The 24,310-nt window shown below is 38.2% G+C and overlaps 1 protein-coding gene across 8 annotated transcripts in view; it reads right to left on the bottom strand.

The window, feature by feature from the left end:
* Positions 1-24,310, bottom strand: part of RBMS3 (RNA binding motif single stranded interacting protein 3) — a 601,210-nt gene that overhangs the window by 54,624 nt on the left and 522,276 nt on the right. For all 8 annotated transcript variants that reach the window (XM_027675444.1, XM_027675445.1, XM_027675443.1 and 5 more), the window contains 2 exons: positions 17,837-17,933; positions 15,186-15,236 (listed from right to left, as the gene is read on the bottom strand). In XM_027675444.1, coding sequence (XP_027531245.1) covers positions 15,186-15,236; positions 17,837-17,933 — 148 coding nt within the window. The remainder of the gene's footprint in view (positions 1-15,185; positions 15,237-17,836; positions 17,934-24,310) is intronic.

Raw genomic sequence — 24,310 nt, 5'->3', positions numbered from 1 at the left:
AAAAGTAGCTGCCTCATAAGAGTAAAATGGGATAGGAACGTTTGGATCACTTCAGCTCATTAGGGTGATGGGAAAGGTCTACTTGTGGCTGGGAGCTGTGAGTTACTCCTTCAAGCAAAAGCATTTTGAAGGTTTTATTTGTCATCAGGTGGCAGTGACAATGAAAAACATCTATTCACTTCAAGACAGCTGGTAATAAAGCAGCGCAGGGAAGAACTGACAGAATAACAGTTACTATACCAGTGTAGCTTCTAAGATTTTACAGCCACTCAGCTGAAGTCATACCATTGTATTAAAAGTGGTTTAGGGTATAAATAAATGCTTGGTATAGAAGGGTTCTCTCCCTCCCTATTGCTGTATGAGGAATCAGCACAACAAAATTTGGGAAAAGCAGGTCTTTTGCTTAATTGAATTTAGGTATTTTTACTATGTAGCTTTGCTTTAGTTCACAAAAGGGCAAGCCTGAATATGTTTGCAAGCAGCTCCCAACAAATCAGTGTCTTCAAAGGCACATTGTTTTTGTTTGTTCTCATTGTAACAGATGTTTTGCATCATGTACTTCAACGAACTAATTCATCTGCAGAGGGCTGCCTACTCTGGCTGGTGTGCATCCAGCTGTGGAAATAGCTCAAGTGTCATCTGCGACCACTTTCATTCCAGTCTTCTTACCTCACAGGATCTCAGTGGCCGCATCCAAGTCCATAAAAAATAAACAGACCTGAGAATATCCTTTTAAAAAATTTCCAGTGGAGGAGTAATGCTACTCCAGGCAAGAAGCCTTTCTGGAAAGAATGCAACTCATGTGAAGGAAGATGCATTCAGCTCTGGAAGACTCCTCCAAAACATGTTGCTTTTATCATATGAACTGCCCGGTCAATATTAAGAGGCACAGGAGCAATGTCATGTGTGATTTTGATGGGGCTGAGAGCTTCTGACTAACTCAGTGCCATATCAATTAGCCCAGGCACCAGGCAATCAATCATCACTTCTTCTCTAAATGTACTGAGCTCCCACTAGAAGCTGCAAATACTGTGAGGCCAGTTCATCTCAACACACTGAGCACTTTTATATACCGTGGTTATACTGTAATATATTTCTGAAGTAGAAACAAAATCAATCTGAATTGCTTTGGAGTGGAAGCATACTCCATTAACAGCTGTGCACCAAGATTGAAATGTATTAGTGGATAAAAAATAGTCTGCATCTGTAAGAAGACAATTACTGCTTTCTTAAAAGTGACCAAATAAAACATCCAATAGTAATAAAGAATAGACTTTCTGAAAATGCCCTTAAAATCAGCTGGGATCACTTCATCACAAGTCAAAACATGCCTGAGATGGTGCAACCATTCCTTGATTAGCTTCTTTAGAAGAAGGAGCAACAAGTTGCCTTCTGAATTTGTTGAGAAGTTGACTGCAGTTTCCCACAGGAAATAAGTAGTTCCTGATAAGATGCTGATCATACACTTCAATATCAGGTCCACTGTGTTTGTTAATTACTTTCAAACCACTTAGTCAAGTCACCCATTAAGAGGAAATGATTCAATTGCAGATCCACTGAACTGAGAAACTAGGTGACCAAAACTCCTTGTGGAGCTACAATTATCCACCTGTGTAAGAAGGCTCACAATATGTCAAACCGAGTAGTTAATTTCAGTTTTGAGAAGCAACTATGGCTGTATTTAATTAGATGGCTTGGCAGGATTTTTAATATTTTACAACACCAATTACTAGAATATTTCAGAAACATTTCAGAAGCCTTTGAAAACCTTCAGGAAAATTATAGCTTTATATCAATCATCAGAACTTATTCATCACTTTTAGGAAGTTGCATTCCAAGTCCCTTAATTCTGCAGTGAAAATTCTAAAACTTGATGGCAACTGTCCTATATTTTAGAGATGGTGATTCATCTTTTCACTTCTGATCAGGTGTATTTGCTATACACTTGCTATTTGGGTGTATCTAAGGGTCAGCTGCTTCAAGGTCTAAGTAGATCATGCAGAAGGCCTGAAGAGCTGGCTGCAGCTCATGACATTTTCTGTAGTTCCTAACTAAGAGGTCAGCAAAATGGACTCAGTCAAAGTAAAGTTAAACAATTTCACATTACTGTGCACTGACTTCACAGCAACTCATTAACCAACGATACCTAGGTTAAAAATGGGTGCCTGACAGAAGACTCTTTTGGGATTTTTAGTCTTTGTCTGTTACACATTCTAGCCTTCTGCTGATTTGGCTGTTGCTTGGCTTGTTTGGCTCGGGCATGTCAGAATGATAGATAGTGTTCTTTGAAATAGAGAAAATACTTCTCAGAGGGAAACCACCACATTTGAGTAAAACTATTGCCCTTTAGCACATATAACATACAAAAGTAATGCCTCTGATGTGCCTACAACTTATACTGGATATTGGAATTATTAACTTCAAAGAGTTCTATCCCTTGTATTTATCCACCAGAATTTTACCAGCAGAAAAGAGTTAATATAGCTTTTTATGCTGTGAGAAGAAGAATAAATATTGCATAATACCCAGTTACATATTGTCCCATCTTGGCCAAGAAGATGAAAGGAAAGAGCAAGACACAGTCTCCTACTTCACTCGACACAACAACACTCATGGTATGCTTCTACTTGTTCCTTTACTAGTCTATTGAACAAAATGATGAAAAGCAGTTCAGAGAGGATTCAAATACATTTCATATTGTGGAGGCAAGTGAACATCACCACCAACAGATCATTGCTAATCACCATAGCCCACACTCTGAGCCATGAGCCACATCACTGATTTTTATCTGGAAGACAGATTTGAATGGCATGTAGAACTCTAGGAAGAATGACAAATTTACACAACTGAACACTGAGTTCCCTTGTGAAAAAGTTCTCTTAGATTATGGTACTCAAAACTTCTCAAGTTCTATTAAAAAATCTTTGTAATAAGCTCACCTGGCTTGCAGCACAAACACCTCCAATTTTATTTTTTTTTTTCTGAATGGATGGCAGTTACACACATTGATCCATTTATATTATCCCTGTGAAAACATCTGTGGTTACTATCCACTGAAGTACAAAATATGTAACCTCAAAGACCTGCACCAACCATCACCTGTGCAGGCCCAGAAAAATGATTTTCATGGTTATAGCCAAACCTGAACTTTGTCACTCAAGGATAAATAGTCTTGCTTTGCCACCCTGGAAAGTGAAGGTAAAACAAAGGAAAGGATAAAACTAGTACGGAGGTCCTGGGACCTACTCCAGGAAAGTCTCACCTGGCTTTACTATGAACACTGGCATGGTATAAAGATAGGTTTGCTGTGTGAGTCCAAATTTGAGAACTGAGCCAAGACTCTCGGCAGCAGCAACTGTACCAAAGCTACCTTTCAAAAAACATTTTCCACCCATCACCAAGCTCTAACCAACTACCTAAAATTGGCTCTTTAGTCATCTCCTGGTAAAGCTGATGTGCCTAAGATGTTGAACACCTGTGAAGATTTAGGTTGAAATGTTATCAAATTGGATATCAAGTGGAGGTTGAAGATGCAAACTGGGTGTTACTCTCTGGAGGGGGGGAATTGCACAGGTCTTTCCCTTCAAATTCTCCCTATTCCTGTGTTATTTCTGAGGAAAGATGTGACCTGTCACAGCTTTAGCTGTCATGATGAGCGGCTTTGCTTGCTGAACTTGGAGCGGGAGTTAGCGAGGGAGCTAATACAGCTTTGCTACTTCCACAGACACAAATCAGGAAGATGGGGTGCTGCATCTGCCTGTCTATCAGAAACACTCAAAATGCTCCTGACAAATGTCCACCCCCTCCTCTCCCTGAAGTAAGACCTGTGACAAGCACCAGGAAATGATCATTGCATCAAACACTTCATCCTCATTTAAAATAAGTACATCTAGAGCAATCCTCTCCTTTCCACAAAAATGACACGGTCTGCCAGCAGGAAGAAATGTCTGTGGTGGAATGCATATAACCACACTTTTCCTGGCCCACTGCAGCTCTGGGTTAGCCAGGAGCAGTTGTGGCAGTGCGGATGAACCAGCTTTACAATGGCAGGTTCCTTCCCCTACCTGCCCACAGAAAATATGCCTCTAGCCTCAACCCTGTCAGATGTGGGACATCTGTGAATGTGACACCCACCCTGTTGGCTAGAGGCAGGCAGTAGACTGTTAATTTCCAAAGCTGCAAGCAGGAGTTTTTCATTGATAGCACTAAAGAGGAAGGCTATCAAGCTGGGAGCTGACACAGACTCACATCCTGTGTGGATTGGGCAAAGAGGGGGTGCATAATGATTTACAGATTGCCGTACTGGAAAAGTACAAAGGCAATTCAAAAGCAGGCTGTGTGCTGTGTGAATCACATCCAGCCCTCTTGTCCCACCACAGAGATCAGCTTGAAGTGATCCTCAGCTTGAAGTTGAAGCAATCATCCAAGTTATCCTGGAGTGAGCCGCAGATGAGGACATTGCACATGTTTTTTCTCCATGTATCTACAGCTTTTTAGGAGGCAGAAGTAGACATCTGATAATGAGGAACCCAGTTGTCTTCCTGCTTTGGGATGTGTGTGTGTGGTTTGTGATGCATAGAGAAAAGATAACTTCCACTCGACTGCTCACTCAGAAAAGCACAGTGGTGAAAGGCTACACCTGGGATTTGGGATGGATGTTAGAGATGAGCTCTCCTGGGCAATAAGGCCTGCAGTGGTATTACAAAACCTCCCAGGTAGCTTATTTAAAAGGCACAGAATGGGAAAGGCTGCTCAGTAGACATCCTTTAACGAGAAGCTGTAGTCAGTAACAAGAAATAACACATTGCATTTAAACCATGGTAAGAAGAAGTGAAATTCTTTTTAACAATAGGCTATTTGATAAGAGAACCTACCCTGCTGGAAATGCCTCTCTTTGGCAGGTAGTCCAAAAGTAGTGGTTTCACTAAATAACAACTTGGCACTCCTTCAAAATTCTTCAGACTCTGTTGATCTGTCACTGTGTTACACAACTCATTCTTCATCAATCCACTATGAAACAGCCAAAGAATGTTCAGTGTTTATGCTATTACATTTCACTATTTGTTTTTGCAATCATGTAAGAAAGAGGTTGAAACCACGCTCTCAATAGCGTTTCAGATACCACTGATTCACAAGAGGCTTAATGGCAAACAGTGTTTAATGCATGGGTTTAGAATGGGTTTACTCCTAATTTACACCAGTTTGAAAGTAAAAGAAGGCCACAGGGTTACAACTCGAAAACTGTAATTAAGCAATTACTCCACTTCAGTGGGACTGAAATCAGTTTAGGAAAGATACGCATGATTTGCCTCTGTACTGCAAAGCTTTGGTCAATACTACATTATTTCTAAAGGCATCTGAACTGAAAAGAAAGCATTTTATTTACGAGAATAAAAAAATGAATAGCAAATACTGTTAGACCTGACTATATTCAATAATAAGCTATTACTTATGATATCTTGGATGTTTCTAGCTTCCAGGATGTCAAATCACAGTGTACATTTATACACTGATACAAAAAAATAGTTATCACTGTCTCTGCAAAAATAATTTTAAAATAATTATATTATTAAGATTCTTCAACAGTTACACTCAAAGAAGTGTTAATTAGTCAGACACTTACTAAGACACCTCAATAAATATATCAGGAAGGAACACAGAAGGGAGGGGGAAAAAAAAGGCAAAAAAAAAGCTACAACTGGAGGCCAGAAGTAAGATTTGCAAAAAGTCTATCTGAGACTTTGCAAATGATATTCAAACACCTAAAAAAGGTTTCTCATAAAGATAAATGAAAAACAAGGAGACAACCCAGAGTTCAGCTCCCCATACAGTGAGGATGGGGGACACATTGAAGGTACTTCAGAAGTAGCCCCAGCAGGACAAGGACACTCAATTTCCCACATAGACATCAGACAGCAGAAGCAGCTTTCAAAGAATGAGCATTTGGGCAGAAAAATGAATACAGTCAAAGGAGATGAAAAACCCACAGAAGTCACTGAGCTCAAGGTGAAATGAGGAACCAGGACTGGATCATCTCTACATATAATCACAGGTCCAGTGGCCAGGACTAAAGGACATTAATGAAGATAGAACATAGATAAATCAAAGATAGAGTTAGCTAACCTCATTTTTTAAAATAAAATGACCTATTTTCTAGATAAAGGACATGCAGCAGATCTAAACTCTCTGAAGGTCAATAAAAGTATTTCAAGCAGTGCTACACCAGAAATTACTAAACTTTGGGGATGATACAGGAATAACCAAAGAGGAAATGATAACAGGTTATGCTAAAATACAAGCTATATTGCTTCAGTGGGAGGGTCACTAAAATTGCCATAAGGATTTTTCTCATCCATTGTTTTTAATAATGCCCTTAAATAATAACATTTGGGGAAATTGTGAAGTTGTAAGGTACATTTAATAAAGTGGCAAATTGAACTACCATACAGGAAGGACTGGATCATACAGAGCAAGGCACAAATTCATGAAGACAATTACGCTAATATGTGGTTTCCCTTATCACGTAGGAGTATCTGCTGAAAACAAAGAAGGAAAAAACTTACGTATATCAGTGAATTACAGGATTACTTCACTACCAGTCACGAGCAAAAGGGAAAAAAGATATTATTTTACAATGCGGCAAAGTTGTCCCATAGAAAAGAAGGAAATACTAATGCTATTTGCACAAAAAAGTTGGAAAACTGTAAGCACTGGCTGTCCCAGAAATATGAATTCAAAGTGGAACAGATCCAAAGAAGGGTCATTGTTGCAATGAGAGGTACAAAATCCCTAAACTACTACAAATGCAGTGATGTTAACATAGGTAGCCTAGAAAATTAAAATGCAGCTAAAATTTTTGTCTATAAATTATTATGGTGAACATGGAGAAGGGACAAGAGTTACTGAAGGTAGGGAAGAATGTTTGACCAAGAACAGATGGAGACAAAATGAATAGGAGCATCTATTGGTTGGAAATTAAAAAATGTAGTGCTAAGCCTCAGAGCAAAGGTATTTGGAAATAAATGTCCTGATAGGATTATCAAGCAGCATAAAATCAAACTATTTAATCAGGTTTTGCAAGGGATTATATAGCATGGTTCCTGGATACAGGAATTTTGAGTCTTATAAACTGGTCACTAAGTCCTTGGAGTACATACTTATAATTTTTTACACAACTCCTGCACTAAATAAATCATGATGCAATCATAAGTAATACACAGATTAGCTAGTTTCCCCTACTTATGTAAATTGGTCCTTGAATATGGTTTGCATAACATAATGGTAATTTATGGAAGTGCTTTTGTTCTAGAGGATTAAGAAGGTGCCAGTCTCCTTCATCAACTTATTGCTGCAGGCATGATTCTCTTGTAATTCTTACTGTTTCACACGTATGCGATTCAATTTTCTTAAGTCAAGTTAATTCTTGATTTATAACAGTAAAAATCAAATCTAACATGAAAACCTCAAACCTTAACAGTATCATCGTGAGGATGTGTTTAGAGACATCAGTCAAGATAGACCCTTGTTTCACCAGACTTTTCACAAACATCTACTAGATACTATTTAGTGGTATGACAGTTCAATAAACTAAATAGACCGGGATTAAAAAAGACAAATCTGAAACTGAGCCTAGGAGAAAGATGTTTTCTCCAAGGTCAAAAAACTGATCAGTGGCAGATGAAAAAGTATCTGTCACTAAGTGCTATAAGCCTATGTTTATTCTTTGAAACCAGGGTGAGGAAAGGCAGGCTCAGGTCAAAAAGGAGCTGCAGCAAGGATAAATAAAACTATACAATACATTTACAGCTGAACAAGTATGCATGATTTCCATTTGGGATTTTCTTCCAAAACTCAGCTGAAGCCTCTGAGACAAAACCCCATATGAATACCATATTTTAAAAAATAATAATACAATAATTAACTTTGCAAGATTATACCTTGATCCTTACATAGCTCCCTTCCTACTCAGTTGTATATAAAAGGACATCTCAATAGCCTAAAACTTGACTTGATCCTTCACTATCAGGAATTCACCTTTACAACTTTGACAGATTGTGACAGTCTTTATAACTCCTATTTTGCAGTTATCACAGTTACAGTGCTGCTGCCTTGGCATTAGTCTTGCTTTAAAACATAGCTTTTCCTCAATAATGCTCTTCCGGGTTCGCAGGGCTGTTCCCTTCTCCAAAGCTGCCCAATGTCTCATCTGCAATGGAAATGCTGCAATTTTCTGCAGTGTAGGGATGGGGTTTGGGAAGCAGAAAGGAGATACAGGTCCCTTTCTGCTGGAGAACTGTGCTGCAGTAACATCTTGTATTCTTAACTGCACTATGGAAAAGAACCACATCTCCATCATGGGAAAGGCACCCACAGATCATTCCCAGCCTTTTCACCAGCTAGTGTGAAACCTCTGTGCTCCCAGACCACAGAGCGTATTCAAAGCTTTTTACTGCTTGTGGCAGATGAAAATTTTTGCCTTTCCCTCCACCATCACAGAACTCACACACTTGGAAATTTGTCACAAGCAGGCTTGTGTCCCGCTTACTACATGCATATTATCTAATCTGCTTAAGCCAGCATAGCAGAGTGGTCCTGCAGGAGATGGATAACATTAGCATCAACTGCAAGACAATGGATAATACTAGGTACACAATAAGAGAGGGTTCATGATGGAGGGTAAATTTGAGAGACTATAATATACCTGTTACATGCCTCAGTATGTTCACAGCACATCTATGCATGCAAAACCACAATGGGCAAAATATTAGATGGTGAGCTAAACTGAGAAGTCATCTGAGAAATCACATGCTTACCTAATTCACCACTCTGCTGAGCCCATTACTTTCTGCACACTCATTAATCTAACTCTTGGTTTATAATTAATACTATGTGCTTATGCAGTCCATCACTCTTTCCTGATCCTATCACACTATGCCTTAGTTATTAATCTACCACCAGGACAATACCTAACTTGACCAGTGCTCAACAGATGAGGAATTTTTGCTCAAAATGGCAAACACGACATGAATTGTACAGTTTGTGTTAAGGTTTTGACTTTGTGAAAATTTAAAACTTGACATAAATGCAGATCTACTTGAAACCGGAGACATTATATATATTATATAAAATAAAGTATTAGTAATATTCTTAGGTAATGTACACGGAGTTGGAAAAGTTAAAGCAGAATGCAGGCTTTGTAAAAAATTAGAGATGGATTTTTTTTAAAATGCACTACATTCTTCCACAGAAGGTACTCTATTGTCTATTGATTAATGACTATCTTTAAAAAAAAGTCCCCTTTGATAAAACCACTTTTAAACAACTATTGTGTTAAGATTTTTCTTGACAATGAAGGTTGAGGGATAAGGTTGCATCTTTCCTGTTAAAAAGAAATCAATACTCTATAACCTCCACTAGAATTTTCTGGCTTCAAAGTCTCCTGGGTACCTTTCAAATTTAGTGTCAGATGTCCTCTTTTCCAAATATCTTTTCCACTTATGTTTATAGATTTTTATGAATCATAGATGTATGTTTTTTCCACTAATGTAGATGTCTTTAAACAAAAGTCTTAGACTGATGTTTTATTCATTTAGTATTCACACTATCTGCAGAATATTTGAAAGAAGAGAAAATTTTACTAGAGCTCTTAAGTTTTTTAGGATAAAACAGCACAGCACAAGTTCTTCAAATGCACAGCTTGTCTACTGGAAACATTTGTGGTTCTCCCATCCATGTTTTCTAAGTGAATCCATATGTGGTGTGTCTTGCTGCCATCACAAAAAATGCTCATTTTCACTAGGGAGCTCTAGTAGAGTGTCAAGAAAGGTTGAAAATCTAATTTAAATATATCTTTTCCTGGCATTCATATTAATTTTTACAACAGCAGAGTGAATGACTGCAGCAGTACCTTGATATGATTCCAGGAGCATAGTATAATCAAACGTACAAACTGCTACATTTGAGTAGATGTAACTCGGGTGAATTGTTTACACCTATTTTTAAAGGTCTGAGTTGGTTGAGCTTGGGCTTTTCTTTCCTGGGTGCTCTCCTCAACTCAAAAGCACCTGGCACTAAAGAAGGTCAGCACGTGCTCAGCTGAGTCTGAAATTACCCATTTAGTAGCACTGAGACAACATCTATATTAGAGCGGGTGCTGGGTGAGAGGGAGGTAGAAATGACCTCATGTGAGCCTGCCTACCCCAAACGAACATTAACAATTACTGTCTTGATTATCAGTTATAGAATCGGCAGTCTTTGATTTTCTGCCTCGGGAAACACTGGAATTAAAATTGTTCAGCAGAACTTCGGCATTGGTGTTTGGTAAGTTATTTCAACCTCTAAACACTTTAGCCTTAAAAGTTCAAGTAAGTTCACGTTCAAAGGATCTCTTAAAAATACACAGATAAAAGTTAAAAGACTAGCTGGAGATTTCAATTTCTAAGGATTATTTCCTGTTTACTTTTTATACCAGCTAGCCGAATTCTCACATTTCATCTTGGAAGCAGGACTCAACTGTCTGCAAAGGACATCCTTTATTTCCTTACACTCAAACAGGCAAACTCAAGATTGAGTCCTGGCTCTGTTTACTAAAGAGGTAGAGGAATAAATGTGAGGTGGAGAAAGCTGTCTTGGGAGAGGGATGTGGACTGGAGCACAAGGAACTTCTTTGTTCCAGAGTGTAGGAATCAAAACACTGAAACTGCTGTGGTATTTGGGGTATTATCCAAAAACGCAAAGTCACTAGTGAGAAAATGAAAACTGATATATTTCAGTTGAACAATTTGTACCTTTTATGCTACATTCACGCACAACAATAAAAAGGCAAGAATTTGGAGTCCTTACTCAGCCTCGTTTCTCACCAAAGTAGGGGTTTGACACAGCTTATGAAACGTTTTTGTTGTTGCTTTTAAAGACAGATTTCATTCAGCCATGAGCCAAAGGAAGGAGGACAGAAAAAAATAATAAGAGTGTTTTTTAAGACGACCTTTCTAAAAGGGCTGTAAGGGCTTGAGAAACATCCAGAAGAGAAGAGCTCCCCAACACCCTTTATCATTATCATTGGTAGTTTCTTCCATATGCTACCCTGCTTGCACCCTTTATGCTCCACTGGCATACTCCAGCTATTATGTAGAAACTATTCCAGACTGACAAGAACATATATCTCTGCATACCCAGTGATTACTTATGGTCACACAATTTTATTTGCAAATAAAAGAGTGTAAGTGTAAAACCAATGTGTACACTGAGTATTAGGGTAGGATATTTCTGTTGGTTCACCAAAAAAAAAAAAGGCTTTAAAGAGGAAGAGTACATGTATTTTTTGTAAAAAAGATTTGAATCAAAATATTTTACTCAAATGTCTTTGTTAGTAAAAATGAGATTGTCTATATGTGAATTTACTATAAACACATTTTTTAAAGTAAACCCTGAACTGTCAGACAGCCTTCAGGGACTACAGGAAAAACACAAAAATATGGCAAATGCTATAATCCCCAGAATAACTCTTATCCTATTTATGTTTTGATTCTGCCATCACTATCCATCTATCCTTATCCTGAGGCAGTAATGAAATACAAGACTTTTTTCAAGTAGGGAAGAGTGAGCACTGTACTTTGAAAGCTGCAGTTAACTAAACGGAGCCCAGACTGCCATCAGTGCATTAAATGTTATGCCAATTTTAATCCAAACCCATACTGCTATAGCTCTTTTGGAGCTTGTCTTCCATTACAGCTGTGGAGAGTGACCAGGGCACATAGAAAAGCAACAAAACTGGCAAATTTTGTCATTCTTACTTGGACACAGTGCAATCAATATGGGGAAACGTGGTGAACATTCAATTTACAAAGGGTACATTTTTCAGAAGTGTCTGAGTCACACATGAGCCCCAAGGTAAATTTTTCATCACATTCACATGATTCAGGAATCCTGTTTTCCAAAATTCTGAAGGTTGTGCAAGCACAAAGATGTAAGAAGTTTTCATGTGTGACCCTACTATGCCAGCAGAAGTTTATTTTTAATACTATTTATTCAGAAATAGCAATACTACCTCAACCTATTTGATATTTTTTCATGGCTCTTAGCATAAGATCAGCAAAAATCACTGGTAACAAAAAATAAAACCCCTTTAAACTGTATTGGCATCAACCTACAATATCAATTCTATACCTGCAGAGTCCTTGACTGTCCATCTGACTTTCTCCCATCAGGACAAAAATTTTCTGACTGTTATTTTCTCAGAGAATGAAATTTTGATTGTTATCTGTTTTTAAGGGATCACAAAAGTAGGAAGACAAACAAGGCTGGGGAATGGAAAGCAATATACGCAAATATTTTCCAGTTAATATATATGTAATTTTTGTTTGTTAGGGTCAGAGGCTTATGTGGTTGTAGTTAAAAAGCTAGAGAAAGAATTGGAGATACAATCTTCTACTATAGTGAAGTTTTTAATCCACCAAGTAAATGGATACAGAATGCACACATCAGGAAAACGTGGTTGAAACATGTCTAGCAGGCCATCCTATTACAGGAATATCACTGAAGAAAGGACTTGGTATTTACTGCAAATGGAGGTGGGTGGAAAGGGAGATGAGGTGGGCAGGCAGAGAAGAGGCAGGCAGACACAGGATGGTAGCACTGTGCGGCACAGCTCTTCCCTCTGTGGGCAAGCTTGCCTGTCTAGGATAAGACTGCCCTGTGTGTGCACAGGACGCAGAATGAAAACCCTCCTTTGTCTACTCTACAGCATGGTTCTGTCTGTTTTTCTGCCATGAGGGACAGTACGTGATGTTAAATTATACATAAATATGAAGTAGGACTTTCTGTCGGAAATGAAAAGCTAATCATCTAGTAACATGATTTAGTGGATACTTATAATCAAAACAAAGAATTAACCACCAGTGTCTGAGCAATTCAAACTGTGCTTTCTATATGCGTTCATCTCTACTCACAAAGAATAATAGAGGCTTAACAAAATGTTCTCCTTCCTGGGGCAAGAGGAATGTAATATTTATCTGCAGTGGCTTCCAGGGGGACATCATGTGCGACAATCAATCACCTTATAAAATATTATGAAGTAAAGTGGTGGCAATTTAGATAATAACATGGAAAACTAAGTTACAAGAAGAAAAAACAACTAATCAAATTAGAAAATTCCCAATTTCATCAGCTCATGGGGTTACCAAAACTCACGTCTTAAATTCTGCCAATTTTATTGTAATCTTTTCTTCATTTTATTTTTTAAGCGATGGAGGTGCCTAGAATAGAGTCTATAGTTAGGTATGAAACTACAGTGAACTTAAAATGGACACACATTCTTTATTTTCTTTTGAAACAGACCATCAATTCTGAAGCCTCATGAGTCCTCTGTGTGGTAATACTCTGACAATCTTTCAGGTATTTCTAATAAAGAATTCATCTCTGAATGAAACCTGGGGAATGGTAGTTCTGCCTTTTTGCTTTTATACTTCTTCAGTACTAAATGCCTCATGTCTACTTACTTAAGAACATAGTCTTGGGAAACACAAGGGAAAAATCTTTTGGTGAAGAGAACAGGGTTGCTACAGAAAACCATGCAAGTGTTTCCACAACGTCAATGACACTGGAACTGAAATGTTACACCACTTATCCACTGCCCCTCTGCTTTTCCACCTAGAAGCACACATCCTTTTTTTGATATGACTCTCTTGCTGACAATGAACATGAATTTAACTTGGCATATTGAGAGTGCCACTCACTATAAAAGATAGTTTTCTTTTCATGTCCTTAGCAAGGAGTAAATACATTTGATAACCACACCAAAAAGCCTCTTCTAATGCTGGAGAAAGATGCTTTGCTGAATATTGTCAAATAAAACTCAAACATATATATACATAAAAACTGGGATTGGTAAAGTGCTTAGGTTTTTCTTTTAGAAAGTGAGTCTTTCTGCGAGGATCACAGACTTCCACAAGTCTCATAACTCATCATATCTACACATCTAAGATATCTTGTGGCCTGCAATTAAATCCAAATGTTAGAATACAGGACTGATTTGTAACTGTGAATTTGTTCAATACAATTTGTCTCCCTACAAGGAACACAGCAGCAGCTTTACTTCATTGAGATGGAAATTTCCCCCAAGGGATGCAGAGAGGTGCAGTATTGCAGAGGTAGGAACTGGGCATCCTGGAGACAGTCAGTGCCATGCAATGGTCATTGCCTAGTGAGAGAAAACTAAAGAACTTGTCTCCAAACAGTTAAGGAAAGTGAAAGGAGGCTTCAAATTGCGATGAGAGTCCTGTGCTACTAAACTGATATGTAGTGCAATTATATTCATGTTGTTGTACAGCAAACTCTCACCAGAAGTTACTCTACTGTGAAGTCATAATATTTGAACCCAAATGTGAATAACAAATAATCCTGAAGTATAGACTTTCATTTTAATTTTACTCTCCTCGTATAAATCAATGTATTGATGCTTATGTGAAGCACACACTAAAATTTTGATTAACGACACTCCTAAGTGGATCCATACCTGAAAAACCGATCAAAGGTAGGAAATGGAACTAAAGCAATCTGTATATAGTGGAATTCAGTATGGTGATTGCTTCTGGTAGATTGCTAATGTTTAGACAAAGTGACCAAAACTCTTTGGTGAGGCAAACAAAAAATCAGCTGCACTACTTCTAATGAATGTTGGTTAGAAGTGTAATGCAGCTTTAAGCGGTAGTTATAAATTGACAGAGATGGCAATTTACTCAGGGGAAAAAAAAAAAGAGTTGACCAATCAAATCATAATGCAGATTCAGATTTGGTAGAGACTGTCTCAGAGAGTTGGCTTCACCCTTTCCCACTATGTTGAAATGCACTAGTGAGGCACTGAGGATCCTTTATATAAAACTACACAGGAAGTTTGAAGGAATGCAGTTATCTTGCTTGTAGTCCCCTAAGCAGAGCTTCAGAAGCAACACTTCAGAACTGGTTAGTCTCTCACAATCAATGCAATTAGATAGCATATCACCCATCCTCTTGTTTCCACCAAATCAAATGGTGCTCCTTAAAGGAACAGAATCTTTACAGCAGAGAGCTCTTGTCACAGGTAGCAGCTGGCTGCTCTTCCATGACCCAGGAATTTAATGTGGCTGGACAAGCAGAGAGAGGCTACAATGTAAGCACTTTTAGCTGGATATAACCAAATATCCACTTACTGTTGGTTGCATAACATATGGCGGATGAGGCATCCATGAAGTACTCTGGACCTGCATATTAAATACTTATAATTAGCACAGAAAAGTTTAAAACTTAACTCAAAGATTTACTTGAAAATATTCTCTGTATTACAACTATGGTACTAATTTTGACAAAAAACTTAAGTCGTGCAACTCAACACAAAATTAATTTATGCTTCATAAAGTTATCGACAAAAAAGCTTTCAAATTTCATTTGATTATGTTTTCTACCAAAGTCGAAAGTTTGAGATTTGCACCACTTCTATGATCCACATCATTTTATCTCATAAAGCAGTCTTCAACATTCCATATTGTCCTATTTTTTCATTTGTATTGTTTCCTTTCATCTATTAATATAATCATGAACATGTCATCCAACTGACAGTGCAGGAGATATAACATGTTCAAAGTTTATTTACAAAAGTATCTGCAAGAACTTTTAGAGGTATAACATTTTCAGAGATCCCAGAATTATTTATTCTGTTTTCTGTAAGAGCTGCAGATCTAATTCAGAGTTTTTGAAACTTATTCTAATTGAAAGCTCTCATGGCAAAGCTAGCTTAAGAAGTCTCTTCCCTCCAGGATCATTCTTAGCTTGGGCATCTTGGGGTCAGTCTATTCCCACCAGAACTCCATATGCCTCACCGAAGTCCTTCTTTGTTGTTCTGCCTTATGACTGACATGTAACACATTCCAAGGATAGAACAATTTTACTAACAACTACACGCATTACAGAGTGTTTGCATATTTGTAGTGGTATCTCTGAGCCATAACTCCCTCTTGTGCTACATGTGAATGGCCCACATGTTATCAATAACTCAGACTCAGCCCCAAGAATTGTGTATCTTAGTCTCCTTTTGCATCAGTCTGGGCACCGCAACGCACAAGTAAACAAAAAATGTAGCTGTGCTACAGACATCAGTGGGTGCCCCACCTGCTGTCCCCAAGCTCACAGAGATGGGCATGTAACACCTCAGACAGAACATGACCAGGAATAAAAAGGAGAAAGCTACAAGGTCCCACTTCTCCAGATGCCCTGTGATTTTGTTCATGAAGCAAGTGGTGAGTACTAATTGTATAACTGTGTGCTTCAACATTTGTATACATTTATCAAAGTATATTTTTTTCTTGAAAAGCAAGTTCCTCAAAACATCTTTAGAACCAAAACCAGCACATACACATGTAAACACACCTTTACTACAACATTTTATGTTGTGAATCCCCATGAGTTAAAATACACTAGAGCTGCCACAGCTTGCTGCTCATTGCTCCCACTCTTGCACCCTTCCAGTTTCTTCTCTGCGTGAGGGCAAATGCCTTTGGGCTTACATTGCAACCTATCTGAGGAGAATGATATGAGTTAAAAAAATAAAAATGAATGGTTTTGGTGCAAATGCATCAAACCACAAATGGACGCAATGGTTCAAACCAGAATGAAAGAGGGGAGCAAATGTGAACTGTGCACCTATGTGTATAGGTGGCTGGGTGGCCTGAATTCAGTTGCCTGAATAAGAGGGAGAAAGTATAACTCTTAAGCCAGCCTTGCTACCAAGAAAAGTGCATGTGAGCTGCATTTGTATGCCTCTGGCTCTGACACTTCTTTGGTGTCGCCACTTACTGAAATTTACTGAATTCACCTCATCAAAACAACTTTGGTTTGGCAAGTGTTACATACCCATCTCAAATAAAATAACACAAAAGTCAAAGAAAATTACAAGAATCATTTGTCTTAGAAGATCAAGTCGAAAGCACAGTAACCTCCCAGAATTACCTGTAAGCAGTACCATCACCTCAAAAGTCCCATCCCCCACAAACCAACCCAAACATTAAGAACAACCCACCTTGCAGCTTTGCAAGCTTTTGGATTGCTTATTTCAGATAAGACTCAGGACTGGAAAAGCACTGATGCCATAGGACAGAAATAACTAAAATTGGAAAAGGTATAGCCAATGACCAGCTTCTGTGAAGTGATATGTTCCCAGAGAATGGCTAATAATAAAACTATACAATCTGGTTTCGACTTCCATCTCAGAAAGCCAAAGCAAGACAATAATTTCCCAGTGGAAATCTGTGAGGGATATGCTGAAAAGAGAAATTCTGAACAACAAGGCATGTAGCAGACTAAAGAAGGATATGAGGGCAGTTATCCTCAAGTAATTTTTTTTGTTAGGGATTACTGGATAAAAATGAGCACTTTTAAAGGATGCTGTTACTGGAGCAAATACAGCTGAGGTCAAAAAGTCAAAATACAATGCAGTCAACATAAATGACAAAAAAGCACAGTTAAAAAGTTTTGGCTAATGAAGGGGAGACAAACTGAGAAAACATTTCAATAAGAATGATAAGCTTTCTGGTGTTGTCAACTGTAAATTAAGCAAAATGTTGTTTTCTAGAGCAGCTGATTAAAATAAAAAAATATGGTGGTTTTCATTACTACTGTAAAGAATGCAGGAAACACTTAAAACTCTATATCCAATGATACCTGAATATTACTAGAAAGATCTTTGTTTAAAGTGTGACTCAAGAGTGCAAGCACCCACACAATTTTCTATGGTATACACTCTGCCTTCATCCACATCCAAAACATAATTAACTCGGAAAAATAGTAGACAAGTGCAAATCTGACGTACCTGATATGTAGAGACAGGGGAAGCAGCAATGAATGGCGTGATTGATGTCTGTGGAATCATGCGGTTTGTTGGAATACTGTACGGTGAGGAATAAAATCTGAAACAAAGAACAAAAGGGAGACTTTTTGAACCTTTTGGCTGCTTGGGCTCTGACTAATTCACTGCCACTCAGGCAAAGACAAAAAGAGTCTACACAGGTAATTTATGTCCATCTATTTCCAAAACCACAATAAAGATGTGATGGTTCCATTGAGCAGATCTCGAAAATGGAAGGAGGAAGAATATTTACACAAAGCATATTTTTCTCACTTCAATTAGCACAAATACAGAACTTCACGATACAAGAAGTAATTATCTGAAATGCAAGGACAGCTGATTTTCCAGAGTGCTAGCTATTGAAAGGAAATTTCTTACGCGATATTGAAGACAATATTACTGATTTCATTTTTACATGCTGTACTGTTTTCTTTTCAGATCTTAATGCTTCAGTGCTGAGAATAACACATTCTATATACATGCCTGAATTATTTTATTAAGGGGTAGCTACAAAAACTCTGGCTGAAATTTTCATATTCATCTAGGCAGAGAGCAAAAAACCCTTATTCTGGTGAAACGTATGAAGAATTATGAGGCTAAATGCCCCAGGCAGCACTGAAAATCTGAGACTGAGTTGGTTTTATTTCCACTGTTGCATACTATGAACAGAAGTTGCACTATCTCTTGCTTGATGGTAATAAATGTTATATTCTTTCTCCTTCCCTGTCGGTTAATGATTATTGATAAAATTATCACTTGGAAAATATCACTATTGCTGGATCGTGTAAGTACTTAATATGTGTGTGCTCGTAAAGATTTTTGCATTTGCCCTTTTTACACTTTTAACTGCAAGCCAGGACAATAAAGTTGCTTTAAAAAAAAAGAATGTTTGCGGTCTTCCAGTTGTCAAAATGATGATATTTTGGACTCAGACAGAAACACTCATGTGCAGCATTTTCTTGTCTGATCTAAACCTCACGTAGATCCTTTTCATACAGCATGCACCAATGAGTAATAGAAGATTCTGCACAGTGAAGTGGATTGCATTCCTTTTCTTTTTATATTTTTTTTCCCTCTCCACTCTGAGGCAATCAACAGTAGCTTTCCATGACAGCTATGCAACAACAAAAAAATCATTATTGGTGTTTAAAGAAGTGCTCTATTTCCTGATCGCCCTGGCATCACGGATTTAGTACTAATCAGTCTAGTTCAGACTGGATGCATTCATTGTGGATGTAGGTTAAATAACCACCGACTTCAACCAATAGCCTTGGAAAAACAGGCTGCTCTCTTTGAAGGCTGGGTGGAAACATTCGAAGTTAGGAAGGGAGGGGGAGACAGAGAAGCAATCATTTGTTCTCTCTATTCCAAATCAGATTTTAAAATGCCAAAAGCAGCAGGTGGCGTCTGACTGATTTCTTGTTTAATAGAAATATAATGCTATTTTAGGACCATTTATCTGCCCTTACAATGCTTGCACAGAGACTATTTTAAAACTGTGCCTTTGCCTGATTTTATATATATCATATAATGAGAACTTAGAGGCATTTTTATCCCATTATATCAAACATTAAGTTCACACAACATCAGCGTAGAAAGGATTTTTACACCGCTAGTCAGGTCCATCTATGGCATTAGCATGATGCATGTTATCTAAGCCCTTTACAGGGGTCTTCTCCCCAGTCAATGTTAACCAGAAATCATTTGGACTGTGCTGTTGCTAAGTGGATGAACTAAGAAATGCTGTGTGCAGCAAATGAAAATCATCAATGGCAGACTGACAGAATTTACTCTATAGGTAAAATGCATAATGTATAGAAATACCTATAAACCTCTTAAACTAAAAGATAATATAACACCAAAACTCTTTTAAGAAAGCTACATATTTTGTTCAGTCTGTTCTCATTCCATTCATCAGCCTGGCACTGATGCTGGGTTCACACTCATACCACATATGAATTGCTTGGACAAAGACAAGTATAGGGGAGAAACAACTTTCCATTTGGAAGTAGTGCTGACTCTTTGGAATCAACTCTCCAGTAAATCCCAGCAAATACCAACAAATTTACAGAAAATGTGTGCTAAGCCAAGAACTTGCCAGACAGCTTGCCATTTCAGTTTCAGCTTAGAGATGCAGTTATCTGAATAGTACATAAGCTTGTAGAATATACACTATGGTAATGTGAAAAATACAGCCCTTCCAACACCCCTGTCAGTACCATTTATCTATCATCATTTGGAATGCTCTCAAATAAACATCAAATAAAACATACTATCAGGACACTCAGCTATATTGTGAAAATTCATGCACTAGGGCATCAAGAAAGAGAAAGGAAGAAAACCTGATGCTGCAAATGACAACGTGAGAAAATCCAGTCCAAATATTTTAATTTTAATAATAATAATAATAAATCAAGTTTAACAATCTGATTCACTGTGACAGGCTGTAGGGCAAACATTTTGCAATCAGGAATCTCTTACACCAAGAGACAAAGACTTGTCTTCTTTCCACGGTGTCACTTGTGGCCAAAGGGATCTAAAAATAAAGGATGTGGATCTCTGGCACACATGAAATACAGTGGTATGGTGAGGATAGGGATGTTCTCGCTGTTGACAGACCCAAGCAGAGCAACCCTCAGGTATGGGATGCTCAGCCTACCAAAGTGCTGGAGCCATGCACTGCCATGACAGGGCCCACTGACAAAGAGGGCTCAGCATACCCTCACCATGGAACTCAGAGGCATCTCCCTAAATTCCCTTTACATACAAATAGACTAATGTCCTAACACATAATTGGCTTAAGTGACATGCTGGAGATCTAATAAAAGACAAGCGGAACAAAAATGCAACAGTGGCCTGTTCTGGTGTAAACCCTACAGCATGCCAACAATATCTGCAGCTGCTGACCTTGCTATATTCAGTCTTAGCCTTTGCCTTTTTTTTTCTTTAGGCTCAGGGAGAGGTTAAATGAGGTGGAAGATGCATGTTGTAAGTTCATTCAAGGGAATACAGGATTCTCAGTCATCAGAGTATCTACATCAAAAAGCGGAGTGGAAAGAGATATGAGTTATACTGTCTTTGACTCATTTTAGATACATTAAATTATGCCTCCAAATTTCCTGGTATTAAAATAAACAGTATCTAGTATGGTATTTTGAGAGCTGTAGACACTGTGGTAGTTGACCTGTGAGCTCCAAGGAGAGCTCTCCAAAAGGCTCAGCTGCATTTTCTGTAAATGCAGTTTGCATCCTCACGTTAGGAGTTTTTTTTGCAGGCATAAGACAATGTCCTTGTTCCTCAGTTGCAATTGCAATGCTAGAAGCACAAGCATGCAGGTGGCAAGGGCAAGGTAAAATGGACATGGCCCTTGTATTAAAAATGGACTTTTTCAGCATGGCCATAAGTACAGGGGAAACTCCTCACTAGGAGGCAAAAACATGCTCCTCGATGCTCCTGAAGAGGGGTTTATAAAGAAAGGTTCAAAAGAAAACATTTTTAGGAGATGTTGAAAAGAACCATGTTTCCAGTACATCATCAGACACACAGAGGCAGCGTTTTAACAACAGTTTCTGTTGCTTAATAGACAAAGCACATACTCCCCTGCTACATCAACCCTCCCTTCGCATTTGGGGACTGCATTATCTGCTGTGTCTGGTCGCTATTTCCCTGCCAAAAAGTAGAAAAAAAAATCCATATGGTTCCCATTCTGTGGGGGAATATGCAACCTTCCACACAGAATCTGCACAAGAGAAAGATCCTATTTGCACTGCAATAAACACCATTTGCTCATGCCTCATGCCTGCGGGCAGTACTGAAAAAGTTAGATTCATAAATAGTATCCTGGGGCTCACATAATGTAAGAGTATTACCAAGCATTATCAAGGCAGCAATTTTCTGTTGCAATAAGCCACACAGTCAGATGTTTGAGTTGGAAAAGACCTATCTGAATATTGAGCCCACTGGCCAGCAAATGCACAGTATAGTCCCCCAGATATCAGATATTAAACTGCTACAGTACATCGCAATCTTAGACAAATGGCCAAGAGGACTCCAGCCTCTGGAACATTTTAAATGAGCTTCCTTACTGTGCAAGTACAAGACCTCTATCTTGTTCTTAGTATGAGTGCATAAAACTACTAAAACCATGTTAATACCACAAATTGAAAAATAAATAGCATATTACAACACTACTCCCCAAAATAAAACCTGAGTACCTTTGTAAATGGGATTCAGAAAAGGCTGATTATAAACCAAAAAAAGGCACAGAGAGATTGCCAGGTGAAAAGAGCTTATCTACTGAAGTGTGTGCTTACCATATCTTCAGTAACTCACACTGCAGTGCTATGGTACACTACGGGTTGGATTCTCCACTCCATTATACCAGCTTTATGCTGATGTAACTCCACTGGATGCTTAAACAGAGCTACATGGGCATAAAAACAATATAATGAAATGGAGAATCAAGCTTTACAGTGTAATAGACTCTGAAGAAAATTATCTATTGCTTAGTGGGGAAAAAAATCTTAGTTATTTTTAGTGAAAGCCTCTCTCTCACTCTCTTTTGTTTTATTCCTGCTATAGATTTTCAAGGCAAATATGCAGTTATACAGTAATAAAAGTGATAGTACTACACCATGAGCAATGAGATCCCATCTTTTCATTTGGAAACAAGAGTGCAGATTCTTCCCTGAGGTTTGCTTATGGCTCAACTCAAAACCTAATATAATCCACACCTCTTAAGGAACTGCACATTTTAAATACCATGATACCTGCAGAGACATGTCTCTTTAGTAGACTTTCATGGTCCATATAATCCTGTGTGGACTTAGCAACTTACACGCATCAAAATGCATCTATCAACGCAATAAAGAGCCCTAGTAGATGTCAGCATGTGCAGTTAATCTTTCTTCTTAAGTTTTATTGGTAATTCATAAGTCTTCTGAATCATCACCTCAACTTGGTTATCTTTTACATTTCCCATCCCAGCCTCAGTTCACTAAGCTCCACACTGGTGAGCACCCAGCACACACAGGTCTGTGCAACTCATGCTTATCACAGCAGGTCAGCACCTGCTTGTCCCAACTGCTACACAGACCAGACCTGCCACAAGGAAGTGGCCTTTGTTTTACAGACCTTTGTGTAACATTGCTCCATGCAAACCTTAACAGCTTGACCCCCCTTACTGCCAAAGTATTATGCAGCATCATTCGTGCAAGGGTGGGTGTGGGCACAGCATCAACACAGGGGGGGCTGTAAGCAGCAGCTTTGTGCTCACTTCCATACTGTCCTCACCACGAGGAATATCAATGTGTTTGCCTAACGTCCCTTCACTGATGACTGAGTTAACCTGTTTTACTTCATAGTGATTAAGAGCCTTCAAGTCTCTTGCACCATGGCCATGCACTTGCTATGATGTCTGTGCCTTGTGTCAGAAGCAACAGACTGCATTTACATATTTTACGAGCAAAAAGCATCAAGGTGCTCCTCGACTTAACTAAAATAAACCCCATCAGCGAGATTTTCAAGGTTCTTTCAAGTAAAGAGGTTTATGAAAAATAGTAAAAATTTATATCTACAGGATAGGTAGAGATGACTATGTGAATGCCTGGGCAGATTAAAAAAATCCAGCGTAACAGGACAGGAAAACAATTGCATAACTTTTGATGGACAAATTTTTCTGCATAGTAAGAGCTTCTTTGATACTGCATACAATCAAGTTCTCACCACAAGAGCATTTTGAATGATGGATTAGTTCTAATGAAACTGAAAATATTTTGACTCTCTAGAAAGAAGAGATATGTCAAAGCAGTAATTAATTGTCACTCTTACAGAGATATCTGGTACTGTAGTATATCTCTTGGTCTACAAATAAAAGAATATTTAAAAACTGCAGAGCTGAAATTCTCCATTGTGTACAATTTCTTTTCCAAATGATCAGTGACAGCATGTTCAAACGACTGAGTGACCAAACCATCTGAGCAGTCTGACTACCTGAACACTGTGCATGCTCATTGATACAAATCATGTCTGATTCTGAGATAACTTTCATAACTTCAAAAAATTATTCTTGAATTAAAATAATATTAGTCTCAAAGGATCATTCAAATTACAGTTTCCAAAACATTCACATAACTGACATGCAGGAATTCATTTGAAATAAAAGCCAGTTTTTCACAAGAAACACTGGTGGATTATGAAACAGTGATGATTTTATTCGGAGACTATAATATTTTACCAGCTGAAAAATATAACAATAGAAGAGAAAAACTCATTTGGAGGTCAAAACAGGGAAACAGAAGCACAGGATTCTGAAATCACAACTCCAAACAAACTACCTTTTCTTCTGAGTTTGGCCTCTTCCTCCACACATAGGAATATCACGAGTCCTACAAAACCATTGCTTGTAAAGGGCAATTAATCAAAATAGACTATTACTAT

This window comes from Neopelma chrysocephalum, unplaced genomic scaffold (assembly GCF_003984885.1).
Source record: "Neopelma chrysocephalum unplaced genomic scaffold, ASM398488v2 Primary Assembly neopelma1_26, whole genome shotgun sequence".
Classification (NCBI taxonomy): domain Eukaryota; kingdom Metazoa; phylum Chordata; class Aves; order Passeriformes; family Pipridae; genus Neopelma; species Neopelma chrysocephalum.
This window is presented reverse-complemented; position numbering and strand designations above follow the sequence as displayed.